The sequence below is a fragment of the Anolis sagrei genome, chromosome 1 (assembly GCF_037176765.1).
Source record: "Anolis sagrei isolate rAnoSag1 chromosome 1, rAnoSag1.mat, whole genome shotgun sequence".
In the NCBI taxonomy this organism is placed as follows: Eukaryota; Metazoa; Chordata; class Lepidosauria; order Squamata; family Dactyloidae; genus Anolis; species Anolis sagrei.
Window position 1 is genome coordinate 220867116 of NC_090021.1, and position 12827 is coordinate 220879942.

General features: G+C 37.8%; 1 protein-coding gene across 1 annotated transcript in view; it reads right to left on the minus strand.

The window, feature by feature from the left end:
- PDIA5 (protein disulfide isomerase family A member 5) overlaps nucleotides 1–12827 on the minus strand; it is a 212431-nt gene that overhangs the window by 91343 nt on the left and 108261 nt on the right. Inside the window, exons 7-8 of the mRNA XM_060774774.2 lie at nucleotides 11259–11319; nucleotides 4157–4224 (exon numbers count right to left, since the gene is read on the minus strand). Of these exons, the coding sequence (XP_060630757.2) occupies nucleotides 4157–4224; nucleotides 11259–11319 (129 nt within the window). The remainder of the gene's footprint in view (nucleotides 1–4156; nucleotides 4225–11258; nucleotides 11320–12827) is intronic.

Sequence of the window (12827 nt, forward strand, 5' to 3'; positions counted from 1 at the left end):
TCATCAGTTCAACCTTTCCATGTATCATGTATATACATTACCCTTCCTTTTATTTTTACTTTTCTGTTTGCTTAATCTTAAAATAGGCTAGATAAATGTTAGTTAAGTTTAAAAGTAATGTAGTCTCAGTGCTTTCAAAAACACAAGTCAAAACTGGTATTTCTGAATTTGCTCACGGCTCACAATATTTTTAAATCCACGCTCTTACAGTTCCTTCCCTCTGTCTGCCAAATTTCTTACTGTTGCATTCAATGAGCTAAATTTAAGGAGTTAGAAATTCCTTCGAGCAAAGGCCTGCCTTTTTTCAGCAAAAATACCACTAAGAATGTTATATACACAGAATTATATTCCATTCCAGTGATCTGTAGGTTAATGTTAGGACAAGTAGTAAAGCAAAAGTGTGGGAGAACTCCTCCGTAATATATGTGGCTAGTAATAATTCATAACGTAGCAAGCAGACTGTGAATTATTGCAAGGCATATACACATCTCTGTATAAAATAATCCCCATTACTCATTTAAGCAACACTTAAACATGCAGATGGAATGGTTCAGCCTAATTATCCAAGGAAAATCAAGAACTTATTCACAGTCTGGGATTTTACAAGGAACAATGCCTCAAACATTTAAAAAGAATAGTGAAATAAGCTAGGCCAGTAGTATTATCACTAGTAATATCTAATTTTAAAATGACATTTTGAAGTCAAAAATATTGCTGTATGAATGAGAGGAAGGAACTTTTTATATACAGGTAGGGTAAAGATAAAGGTTTTCCCCTATCATTAAGTCTAGTTGGGTTCAACTCTGCGGATGAGTGCTAATCTCCATTTCTAAACCAAAGAGTCAGTGTTATCCATAGACACCTCCAAGGTCATGTGGCTGGCATGACTGCATGGAGCACCGTTATATACAGGAGGAAATTCTTATTTATATTCTGCCACTCTATAGCGCCTTCCCCAGCCTCTTCAGCAGTTTATGGCCTAGGTGCTCCACCCCCACAAAAACACTTAAGAAAAATGTGCATAATCCTGCACAAAAAATATACTAGCAACAGAAAGCTGGTACCATATCTGATTTAAAAGAATGCATTATAAAGCACTATGTATTTCAGAATTGAAAAGGTGTTTCATTAGAAGTGCAATGGGATTATACACAGATCATATTAATGGTTTTACTTATAATTGTTTGAAAGATTTAGTTATGAAATCATCAATTATTGATACAATCAATCCAGAGAACCATACAATACAACTGTCAAGACATTGTATTCTCAACAGCTTCTTCCCATATGTCATTTCTACCAGGTATTCTTCCACAAGACAAGTGCTTCCCTGTCTCCTTCACAATGTCACGAGGAGGGTTCCTTTAAGCAGTGGCACTGAGTCTTAGGACAAGATTCAGAGTCATGTGATCCTATAGATAAAGTTAATCCACCACTCCCACTTTTGATCAATATAAACTATGCTGACTGAGGAAATCAGGAATTACACTATGTAAAAATTTTGAAAAAAAATCTTCTGGTCTGAAGGTATTATTTTCTGTTTAACTGTGCAACACTTACTTTGAAAGTAGTTGTTATACTCGAGAAACTTTGTTTTTGTGGCTGCCACAAACTATGTTGAATTGGTTGAGACTCTCTTGAGATATTCACTGAAAAACTATAGCAGAATGTCCTGCAGGGTGTCCCGCAAAAACAAAATTTAATAAACTTTTTCCATGTTTTTTTGATAGAATCAATTATTTTTATAACTCAGAAACAAAAATCATGTAACAGTTCAACTTCTGGATAGCTACCTGATTCCCAATCTTTGCTATTGAATATCCTTCCAAAGAAAGCCTTTCTGGACACATTATGTAAGTGGGTCATTTTAGAGTGGGCCAGGGATAGCCACTGGCTTCACTCTGAAGGGGTGTAATAAATCTGATTTGTATTGTCGAAGGCTTTCATGGAACCACTGGGTTGCTGTAGGTTTTTCAGGCTGTATGGCCATGTTCTAGAAGCATTTTCTCTTGACTTTTTGACTGCATCTATGGCAGGCATCCTCAGAGGTTGTGAGGTCAGACCTCACAACCTCTGAGGATGCCTGTCTTAGATGCAGGTGAAACGTCAGGAGAGAATGCTTCTAGAACATGCCATACAGGCCGAGAAACCTACAACAACCAATCTGATTTGTGTTTTAGTCTAGATTTTAAAGGAGCTATCAAGGGATGCATGTACGCTGTAGAACTGATGCAGTTTGGCATCTCTATAACTGTCCTGGTTTAATGTTGTGGAATCATCAAAATTGCAGTTTTGTAGTCTTCCAGAGCATGCTGGTACCTCACCAAACTACAAGTTCTGTGATTCCATAGCTTTGGGCCATGGCGGTTAAAGTGATGTCAAACAGTACTATTTCTACCATGTAGATACTCTACAAGATGCTGAACTCTATTCCCAAATTAGCTCCTTTAAAGGCTGGAGTAAAGTCCAGAATAGATTCATTGCACCCCATGCCTCTGATAAGGAAGCCACTGAGCTATTTTGCCTTCTGGTGAGCTTGATTCGCTTGTAGCTTTTTATGCTCCTCTAATGGAGCTATGCACATTTCTGTGGGCTGCTTAAAAATTGGCTGTTTTATTTTGTGTTATATTTTTTTTCAATTTTTTAGTTTTTAATTACTATTTTTACCTTTGACATTTTGATTTCTATGAAGAGACAGTGTGATTCTTTAATCCTCCTATGCTAATGGGGTTGCCAAGGATCCCAGCAGCGGCTTAAAATATTTGTAAGACTTCATTAACAAACATGAACCACTTCACACTCCATATATTATTCAATAGTTATGGTGCCCAGGATCTTGTGCTATTTCATCCCCCTTGCTATTCAACCTCTTTAATAATTATGTATAAATCAATAAGAATTCACCCCTGTAGAAGTGAATGGACAAGGAAAGTTAGCTAATGACGAAGCTAACTGGAGCACCTTTGGTCTCTTGCAACTTCTTGAAACCGAGTAGAAGTGTGTGTGTGTGTGTGTGTGTGTGTGTGTGTGTGTATGAATGATATACCTGTTTTCCACAAACCCTTGTTCTATGCATACGGAAAAACCAGCAATACAGCATTAGGAAACAGTGGAGGTTGTACTGGACACCAGAAGTGTATTTTGTTTAAGGAGATTTATTCCGTTATGGGTTAGCTTTATCTGAACATATATACAGTACTAATGCTCCCTTAGCATGGAATGACAACATTGGTTTCAGATTTGTAATTTTTTAGAAGCTTGTAGTAGATTACTGGAACAACAACAACAACAACAACAACAACAACAACAACTTTATTTTTGTACTCCGCCTCCATCTTCCCAAAGGGACTCAGGGAAGCTTACATATGGCACAAAGTGCCTGAAGCAACAAATAAAATAAACACACAGCATAATACAAAAATAAAACCAATAGCATATAAAACAATAATTTAAACTCAAAACAGCTCCCAGTAGCCTATGGTGAGAACTCTCGTAAATCATGGCAAATTGTAAACATGAACAAGGGAATGGGATAGTGTAAGTTGTAGCTAATGAACAAGGGCATGGGATGAAAGTGCAGTGCTGTGTCATTAATTGCATACCATTGGGGCTAGACATTCTCAAAGGCGTGTCTATTGAGTAAATTGAACTTCTTCTTTCCATTATTTAATATAAAACGAGAAGACTGAATTGAATTGTGTTTTTTGTTATGAGCATTGCTGTATTTCACCTACACATTTTACATTTCCCTTTCATTTTCTCTTCTATTTCTCCCTCAGCGCATTCTAAAGAACATTGAGAAATGGTAGTGAATGCTGTGAGGACTAATGGACCCCAACAGTTTGTGCATTAGACATTTTTTTGGAAATGCAGTAACAATAACCCATCCTTTAAATATTAAACGAGCCATTCAGAGATTAAATCATATGTTTGTTTCCAGCTTGGATTTCTAAAGGCTTTGCTGGATCACCACAGCAGACTGATACTATCAAAATAAATGATAAAGAAGGTTATTATAAATATGCTAAGATTTATCTCAATGTGTGGATTTAACTGCCTCTGTGTTGCCACAGCTATTCATTATAGATACACACAAACAAGAAGTAGCATATTTAGAAAAGAAACATCCATTAGTCTTGCAACCCCTCTCACTTACATACTTGCCCTTCAGTTCTGTAGATGCTTGCTGGAATGACGGCATCATTCTTTTGCAAACCCCACACCCTAATGGGAAAGAGAAAGCGAGAAATCAATAATCACACTGCTAAACTGTCTCTCCAACAGGAAAGCAAATGAACAATACTCCTACGCATACCCTATCATTTCAACTGAGCTGCAGCAAGAGAAATACAATAGAAAATGCACAGAATTAGTCTTGAGTGCCCAAGGTCTCTTAAGTCCCTTCACTCAGTCATATATTCCAAATCTTTTTTTAAAAAAAATCATATGTATATAGTTTCCTTATGTTATTCTAATGCCATTTCTTTGTTTTTAAAAACTGTACATTGATAAGACTGATTTCAGTAAAGTTTCAAAAGTAGTATCTGGCCTCCCACCACAAACCTCTGACCATGTCATGGCCATGCCATGGCACACAAATAAATCTCTTGTATCACCTCTGACCTGTTCTTGCAGCAAGAATTCTGAAACATCCCAGAGAGACTATCTGCTATGCTCAAAAGCTACATGAAATAGGATTGGACTGTACTACCTTACAAAAGTGTTTGGGGTTGCAATATATCAGTACTGGAAAAGATATATACTGACTCCCAAAAGACCCATCGGTAAATATTTCTATACCTGTACCTTTGGGCTAATTTGAAAAATAGCACTGAAGTAATCCCTTGGAAAGCAAACAAGACAAGGTAACAGCAAACATGTTGCTATTTATCAACAGAAATTAAGCAACCTCAGCCTAGAAGTTGCAGATATGAGTAATCATAGGTGATCACTAGTAGCCGAGGATGATTGTCTTCCAGAGGTAGTCTTGGCAGTGGATCCATGAAGGACTGTAAAGGCCTATTCTGGATCCACATAACCTTTCACATTGAGGACATAAATTTCCAGGTGGAAGGCAGTCACAGCAAGGGTTTGTACATGTCTTCCTTTCACCTTGTATTTGTGCCTCTTCAAAATCCATAGCACCGTTGGTAACAGCAGACCTCCAGATAGAATACTCAAGTGCCAAGACCTCCCAGTCCTTGGTTTTTATACCAAGAGCTTTAAGCCCATATTTATTTATTTTTGTTTGTTTGGAAGACAATTTTGTGTGTGAAATTGTTTTATGTGTGGGGGTCAGTGCACAGCAACCAACACACAGTCTTCACAGAAAATGTTTCTAATCCAAAGATATGGATACCATGACGATTGGTGGCTTCTTATTTGTTACAGCCTTCACTTACCTTCATAACCATTGTAACATGCTTTCACAGCCATTACACCATGCACTATGTTATTGTCTGCCTGTTCTGCTATTGAGAACTTTCTTGGATTGTTCTTTGCCCGGTTCCTCCCCGTGACCCTACTGGGAGTCCATGACTCCCAATGGCTTTGCTCATAGGTTCACTGGACCGCACAAGCCTGCTCACTACGACAAGGTGATGATTCATCAAGTGAGATCTATGCCACCTTACCAAAGTGTTTGGGGTTGCAATATGAGTCTAGGTCAATTAATATGTTAATAATAACATATTAATAAAGAACAGAAAAGGCCAGTCAGTGGATAATAACTTTGGTTTGATTTCACCACCAATCTATTTGTTCAACTTGTTAAATAAAGTTTGCTTTATTAGGTAGTGTAACTGCTTTTCTATTTCTAGGCAACACAGGGTTTACACACAGATGCTCTGGGCTTGATTTAGATAAGACAAGTCTTGGGATTTAACTGAAGCACCCTTCATCCTATTAAGTACACAGACATCAAGAAACCAGCAGTGGCAGTGTTGGCTTGATTACTAAGGAACGTTCAAATACAAGCTTCCATTAGGACCCCGCGGCTTCTGATGTTTTGAAGGCTGATTTGACAGTAAAAGAGGGGACAGAGCCAAGTCATCTGGCTTCAGTTTGCAAGAAACAACGTGCACACAATACTAAGCAAATAAAAAGTAACCTTGTAAACTGGCACTTTTTTCTAATACTAAGCAGATCACTTTGTGTTTGGACAAGAAGCAGAAGACTAGGGCTTACAGCCAAATACTGAAGTATTTCTTCTGTCACAACCCTTAGCACCACCTAAAAATTGAGCCAGGGCTCTTTTCAGCGTGGTCTTTGGGGAAGCAGGTGGAGGACAATTGCATTATAGAGTGTATTTCACTCATGCCCAATTTCATGTATGGACACTGTTAGAGCAACTGATCTGCTAAGTCCTTAGAAACCTACAATGAACAGCACCATCCAAAAACCGAGCTAGGGCTTTTTTAAGAGTGGTTTTTGGGGGAGCAGGGAGAGGACAGTTGCATTATAGAGTGTATTTCACTCACTCCCAATTTCACATATTGATGTTGTTAGAGCAACTGATGTCCTAAGTCCTTAGAAATCTAGGATGAACATTGACTGAGGTGAATGGCTTTTTAACCTCCCTGAGTCCCTTGGGGAGGTAGGGCGGGATATAAATACAGTATTACTATTATTATTGTCACTACCACCACCACCACCACCACCACCACTACATATATGAGCAATCAGTCACCGTTTGCATGGTGTAAACTGAGATGAAAATGACTAACAACAATAATGATTGTAAAAAGTGGTTTACTATATATTTTATCAGCACTCCTTCCGATATACTTATTTTATATTTTTAATTATGGGCATTCTGCCCCCTTTAAAAAAAATTAATTAGATTTTTCATCTACATGGAAAAGAAATAGAAAATAATAAGTGAGGGTTGACCAGGGAACTCCTACCCAGGTGGATTAGGCAGGCCCCCACACGGTCCTCCTTCCGTAGGGATTTGAAGACTTGGATGTCTAGCCCCATTGGTCTGCAATTAATGACACAGCACTGCACTTGCATCCCATGCCCTTGTTCCTTAGCTACAATTTGCACTATCCCATTACCTTGTCTTGTTTACAGTTTGGTCATGTCTTATGGCACTTGTCACCATAGGTTATTGGGCATTGTTCTGAGATTTAAATTGTTGTTTTATATGCTATTGGTTTTCTACTTTTTTATTGTACTGTGTGTTTATTTTATGTGTTGTTTTGGGCACTTTGTGTCATGTGTAAGCCACCTGGAGTCCCTTCAGTGAGACTGGGGGGGGGGGGGGTACAAAAATAAAATATTATTATTATTATTATTATTTGAAAAACAACAAGATTAGTACACAGCAAACAAGATCACTATGCTGGTTGGATCACATGTTGAACATTTCCCAAGTGTCTAGGACTATGTGATGTATCGGCGAATAATGCATGCAGATACCAGTAGGGTGGCCTTTTGCAGCTGACAGATGGTAATTTTGTTAGTGCCAATTGTGTTTAAGTGCAGACTAAGGTCTTTAGGCACTGCACCCAGTATGCCGATTACCACTGGGACCACCTTGACTGGCTTGTGCCAGAGTCTTCGCAGTTCGATCTATTATTATTATTATTATTATTATTATTATTATTATTATTTCATATGAACAAGGTCTAGGCATTTATGTTAATGTAAGCTATCCATATTTCCAAAAAATACTCTTTCTTGAATTCGGCATCTACAAAACACATATTCATGTGAAGCTAAACAGTAAGATCTTTTGACCATTCGAAAATGAATGATGAATGTATTCTTTCCAACCTTGCACTACATGTCTTTTTGCAATACTACAATCATATAGGATCCAATAACACTGATCTTTAATTAAATTTACCATCATAGCGATGAAAGTTTTTACAAAAACATGCACACTGACAAATATCAAAGATTCCTTCTCTTTGTAAAATGCATATCTAATATTAATGCTCATAAAAAAGGCAAACTATTTTTTTAAAAACTAGAAAGCACCTAACATCCATCATTTATTTCTTCTCAACTTCTGAAATCCAGATGCATCACATGAACCTTTCTTATAATTTAAAGAAGCTGAAATATTTATGTTCAGCTGCTAATTAATGCATTAACAAATTAATACCTAACAAAGCATTTGAGTAATTTCAAGCAGTCCAAGTTAAAATTGATAGAACAGAGTTTTTCCAGCATTTAACAGAAATAGCCAATTCAACCTAAACTCACTTCTGCATATGAAAGGAGTCCTCCCTTTCACCTTGATTGATCCAGTGAGCTCTAACCTCTTGGCAAAGTGGGGTAGAAATAGTAAGTGGCTTCCTTCAAATGCCTTTCTACTCCTGAACTCCTAAAGTCATTCATATTCTGTTGTCGAAGGCTTTCATGGCCGGAATCACTGGGTTGCTGTGAGTCTTCCGGGCTGTATGGCCATGTTCCAGAAGCATTCTCTCCTGATGTTTTGTCCACATCTATAGCAGGCATTCTCAGAGGTTGGGGCATCTGTTGGAAAGTGGGGTTTGTATTTCTGTGGAATGTCCAGAGTGGGAGAAAGAACTCTTGTCTGCTTGAGGCAAATGTGATGGCTACCTTGATTACACTGAATGTCTGCTTCCTGGATGGGGGAATCCTTTGTTGGTAGGTGTTAGTTGGCCCTGATTGTTTCATATCCCCTGGTTTTTTAGTGTTCCTTTTTGTCTTGATTTTAGAGTTTTTAAAATACTGGTAGCCAGATTTTGTTCATTTTCATGGTTTCCTCCTTTCTGTTGAAATTTTCTTCTAGAAAATCCTCCAGCCCTTGAAAGTGCACTTTGAAATGCATGATGGGCTGCAAGAGCAAAACGGAATTGGCAAGAATGCATTCCCCTTTCTGCCTAGAGTTCTACTCTATTAAACTGTGGAGCCAGTCCAACAAGGCCAGTCCAACAAGGCCAGGAACATCAAAACAAAAAACAAAAAACAAACAAAACAAAACAAAAAAAGAAAAAAAAAACAGAAACCTATTTGGATGGATAAACATTTGTAAACTTTCCTAGCTTAAAACGACTAACCACTAAATGGTATCTTGGGCATACATAGAAGCATGTCATATCCAATGGTGTATACTAATGATACATTTTTAATTAAAACAGCAGAGTATTATTTAAAAATGAATCTGGCTCTTTCAAAATTCATTAAATACAATCAGTTGTTTCTTTGTTCTAAAGGAAGAAAAAGATGGATGCTCTCTAAATGTGTCAACCAATGCCCATGAGAGCTGAAGATTAGAGGAGCTGCGCTATAACACACCTGAACAACTGGAGAATGCCTGCCTATAGCTTTAAACTGGCTAAAGGGTCAGAAGCGTACTGCAAAAAGGGATTTTGCTACAGAAAATAGGTTTTACCAAGAGATACTGAATGGCGAAGGTGTTCTAACAACGAGCGCTCACCTTTAAATAATGATTTACAGGCATATATCAGACATTTCTGCTTCAAACAGATATAAAACAGCAGGCAATTGCAACACATGCTGTGAGCCAGAAAAAGAGGAAGGCCATTCAGAAATGAGTTCAAAAACTCTGAAGTGCCTGTAAAACTTTAAGAGCGCAACAGCTAAGTATAAATCTGCATGAAGAAAAATAATGCAGTCTCAGGAGAATTGTCAGGAGAAGGAGTCCTCCCAGGCAATGACTTTATCAGGACTCAGAGACCTTTATTTATTGAAGCTGATATTTAAGAGAACAATGCCTTAAGGAAGAAATAGCAGATTTCGCAGTGCAATAGAAATAGTAAGCCATGTAATGAAACATTACCTCAGTGAGCTAAGATGAAAGATCGGGACGCTAGAAACTCTCAATACTTCTAGCAATGATGCATCTCACCTTAAGGTCCCACCCTCTTTTTTGGTTGAGGAATTTGAGAAGGAAATATCCAACAAAATTATCTGAGCTAACAAGAAAAGTAAACATGTTGAGGCATGCAAGAAATTGGTTAGTGAGTGTGTTAACTGTAAAATGCAAAGCACAAAGCTGATTGGTTGGGCCATGCCTGGGGAACTAGTTGAGCCTGGGAGTTTTGGCAACAGTTTCATACTTAGGCTGAGCTGCCCAGGTGCTTGCAGAGAGAGAGACAGTTCTTGCTTCATGAGCAAGGAGATTTTCCACATGGGCACTGAAAGACCATTTCAATCTTTCTCAAAGGGCATTATGTGAGTCAATGCAACGGATCTCATGAATGTATATATATCGCTCTGCATTACAAAAAGTAAACTACTTGTTCTTTACTGATTATCTGAATGGCATATCTTCTTTCTCTGGCAAGACAGTGTGTGGGCTGATTAAACGTGAACTATGCATGATTTGGTCTGTTGAGTGGGAAAGATACGCCTCAATAATCTTCCCAAGGAAGAGGGTTAATAATTAGAATATAGACCACATTAGTGTTAACCAAACAAAGCAACTTGGGCTGATAGTTCCTGCCAGTCAGTTAAGGAGCCTAAGGAGAATTCAAAGAAATTGCTGCATTTAGGGATTCCTAGTAAAAACAACAGCAGTGGGCTCAAGTAACAGCCATTAAGCAATGCACAGCTCTATCCAGGACACTGTCTTTATATTCTTTGCAGCTTCACTACAGAGACAAGACCAGAACAAATTCTTGTTTGCTTTGGGATACAGTTTGCAATTTCTGTCTGGGACGAAATCCTCCTGTCCCTGGGAGCTCTCCAAGGTCCTAAAGTACTTAATTCTGACCCGCTTCCTGTGACTGGAGATCAGATCGCCCTGACCTTGCTCAGCTGCTTGATAATAGCCTTGCTGGATCCATACAATTGTTCTTTTTTGTACACTCAAACGATTTAGTGTGGATGTGAACCCAGAGTCAAATGCTTCTTTATTGGATTCAGGCTAAAGCAAATGTGGTATCCAATAAGGCTTTGGATCTGCTGCCTAAAATAGTCTGAAAACCATTAGTTTAGTGAAAACATGCACTACATTTGAAAGTGTATCTGAGCGTTTCTTTCACTTTCAATAATTTAAGCAGAGTGCCCTCAGAGAAAACAGTTAAGTATTTGAAATATTACCATGCCACACTGCTAAGAGTTTGCACAGAATGATATATAATAAGTATACAGCAAGGAAGAATGTCACGAAAAGAAAAATGTGATGATGTACCCATGGTATTGGCCCAGTGCATCAAAGGCATAACTTAACAGTGAGGTGATGATATCATTCTACTCGAACAAATAGTTAAATTAAAAAATAAGAAAATTGAGATCTTGCATTTAAGGCTACTTACAAGGGGCATAGAACATCAGAAGCACAGGCTTATCTTCTTTCTTCAAAAGCCTCTTAAGTTCCTGATAATGCCAAAAGAAAAGCATGCCGTCATACAAATCTTCACCATAGGCAACATTATCTAACCCTGCAAGTTGTACACAAAACCCCTAAGTTTTTTGCATTCTAGGACTTTTAATATGATTGGCAGAGAAATAAATGAATTTAAGTGGATGTACCAGTAGCACAAAGACCAATAAGATGCAGAAGAATGTTACTAAGATAAGTAGTTCTCAAAAAGTAGCATCTACCATAATTTGGCTACCTGTTGATATCTCTTATACATTTATTGAAGCTAATAAGGTACATATCCTACTACCCTGAAGAAATGGAAGTGGATAATTGTTAGAGTTTTCTATTATTTTCATTAAAATGTACAGCACCATCACTTACCTTGCTGAATAGCCAGTTTAAGTATTCAGTTCACATAATATTTGTGAACTATATCTGTGCTTTGTGGCAAGGCATGGTTGATGGGGATGAGAGACAGGGCCTTTTCAGTGGTGGCCCCTCAACTAGGGAACTCCCTCCCAAGTGAAATTAGATCAGCCCCCTTCCTCGACCAAGCATTCAATTAGTAATTCTATCAGTGCAATAAGAAAGATGAAACAGTGTAACAACAAATTGGAACGGCCATGGACTATGATATTGGATGGCGTGATATTAAATAATTAGCTTTAAAGGTTTTATTATGTTTTAATGATTGTTTTAATGCTTATGTTTTAACTATGTGTGTTTTGGCATCTAATTGTTGCCTACATATGTAAGCCACCTTGAGTGCTATATGGGGTTGAGAAGGGCAAGGTATAAATACAGTAGATAAATAAATAAAAATAAATAACTATGATCTCAGTTACAGATCTTGGTTTAAGGGGCCATGTGGGCTTCGGTTTAGTTTGCAGAGCTCACAGTGGTTTATAGCCAAAAAGCAGAAGAACTGGAGGTATTGGCCATACTTGCACAATTGTCCAAGGCTTTGTAAACCAATAAATGGCATCTTTGACAAGCATTAACGAACAATTATGGGGGAAATTGTGCTCTCTCTCTGACTTTTAACAAAAACTATTACATATATGGGCAGGACAACTAAAAGCTAAAAACAGCCCTAAATCAAACTTCTTCTCTTCCTTGTCTTCCTATCCAGACTCATTATTCTCATTGCTGTTCTTTCTCCGTTATTTTTCTGAAAAGTATATTGTATGTTTCCCACTCTATTGATTTTAAATTTTAATTGATTGATCCCTGGCTGGTATTTCATAGAGCCATTTCAATTTCTCAGCTTTCACACTGATATTAGGAACAGTTACTTTGGCATTCAGTTTTTATAAGAAGATTAATTTTTAATGCTCACCTTTCTGTTCTCTATTACAAGCTCTCTCGGGGTCGTTTTCAATTTAAAATTTTCATCTTACCTTTCCCTTCACATTGGCTCTGAAAAATCCATTCTTATAGTCCCCCATTGCCCAGGACTGGTTTCTGTTTAAAGGAAGCAATCTATTTCTCTTTCTTTTGAATCTAGTCTTTAAGAATT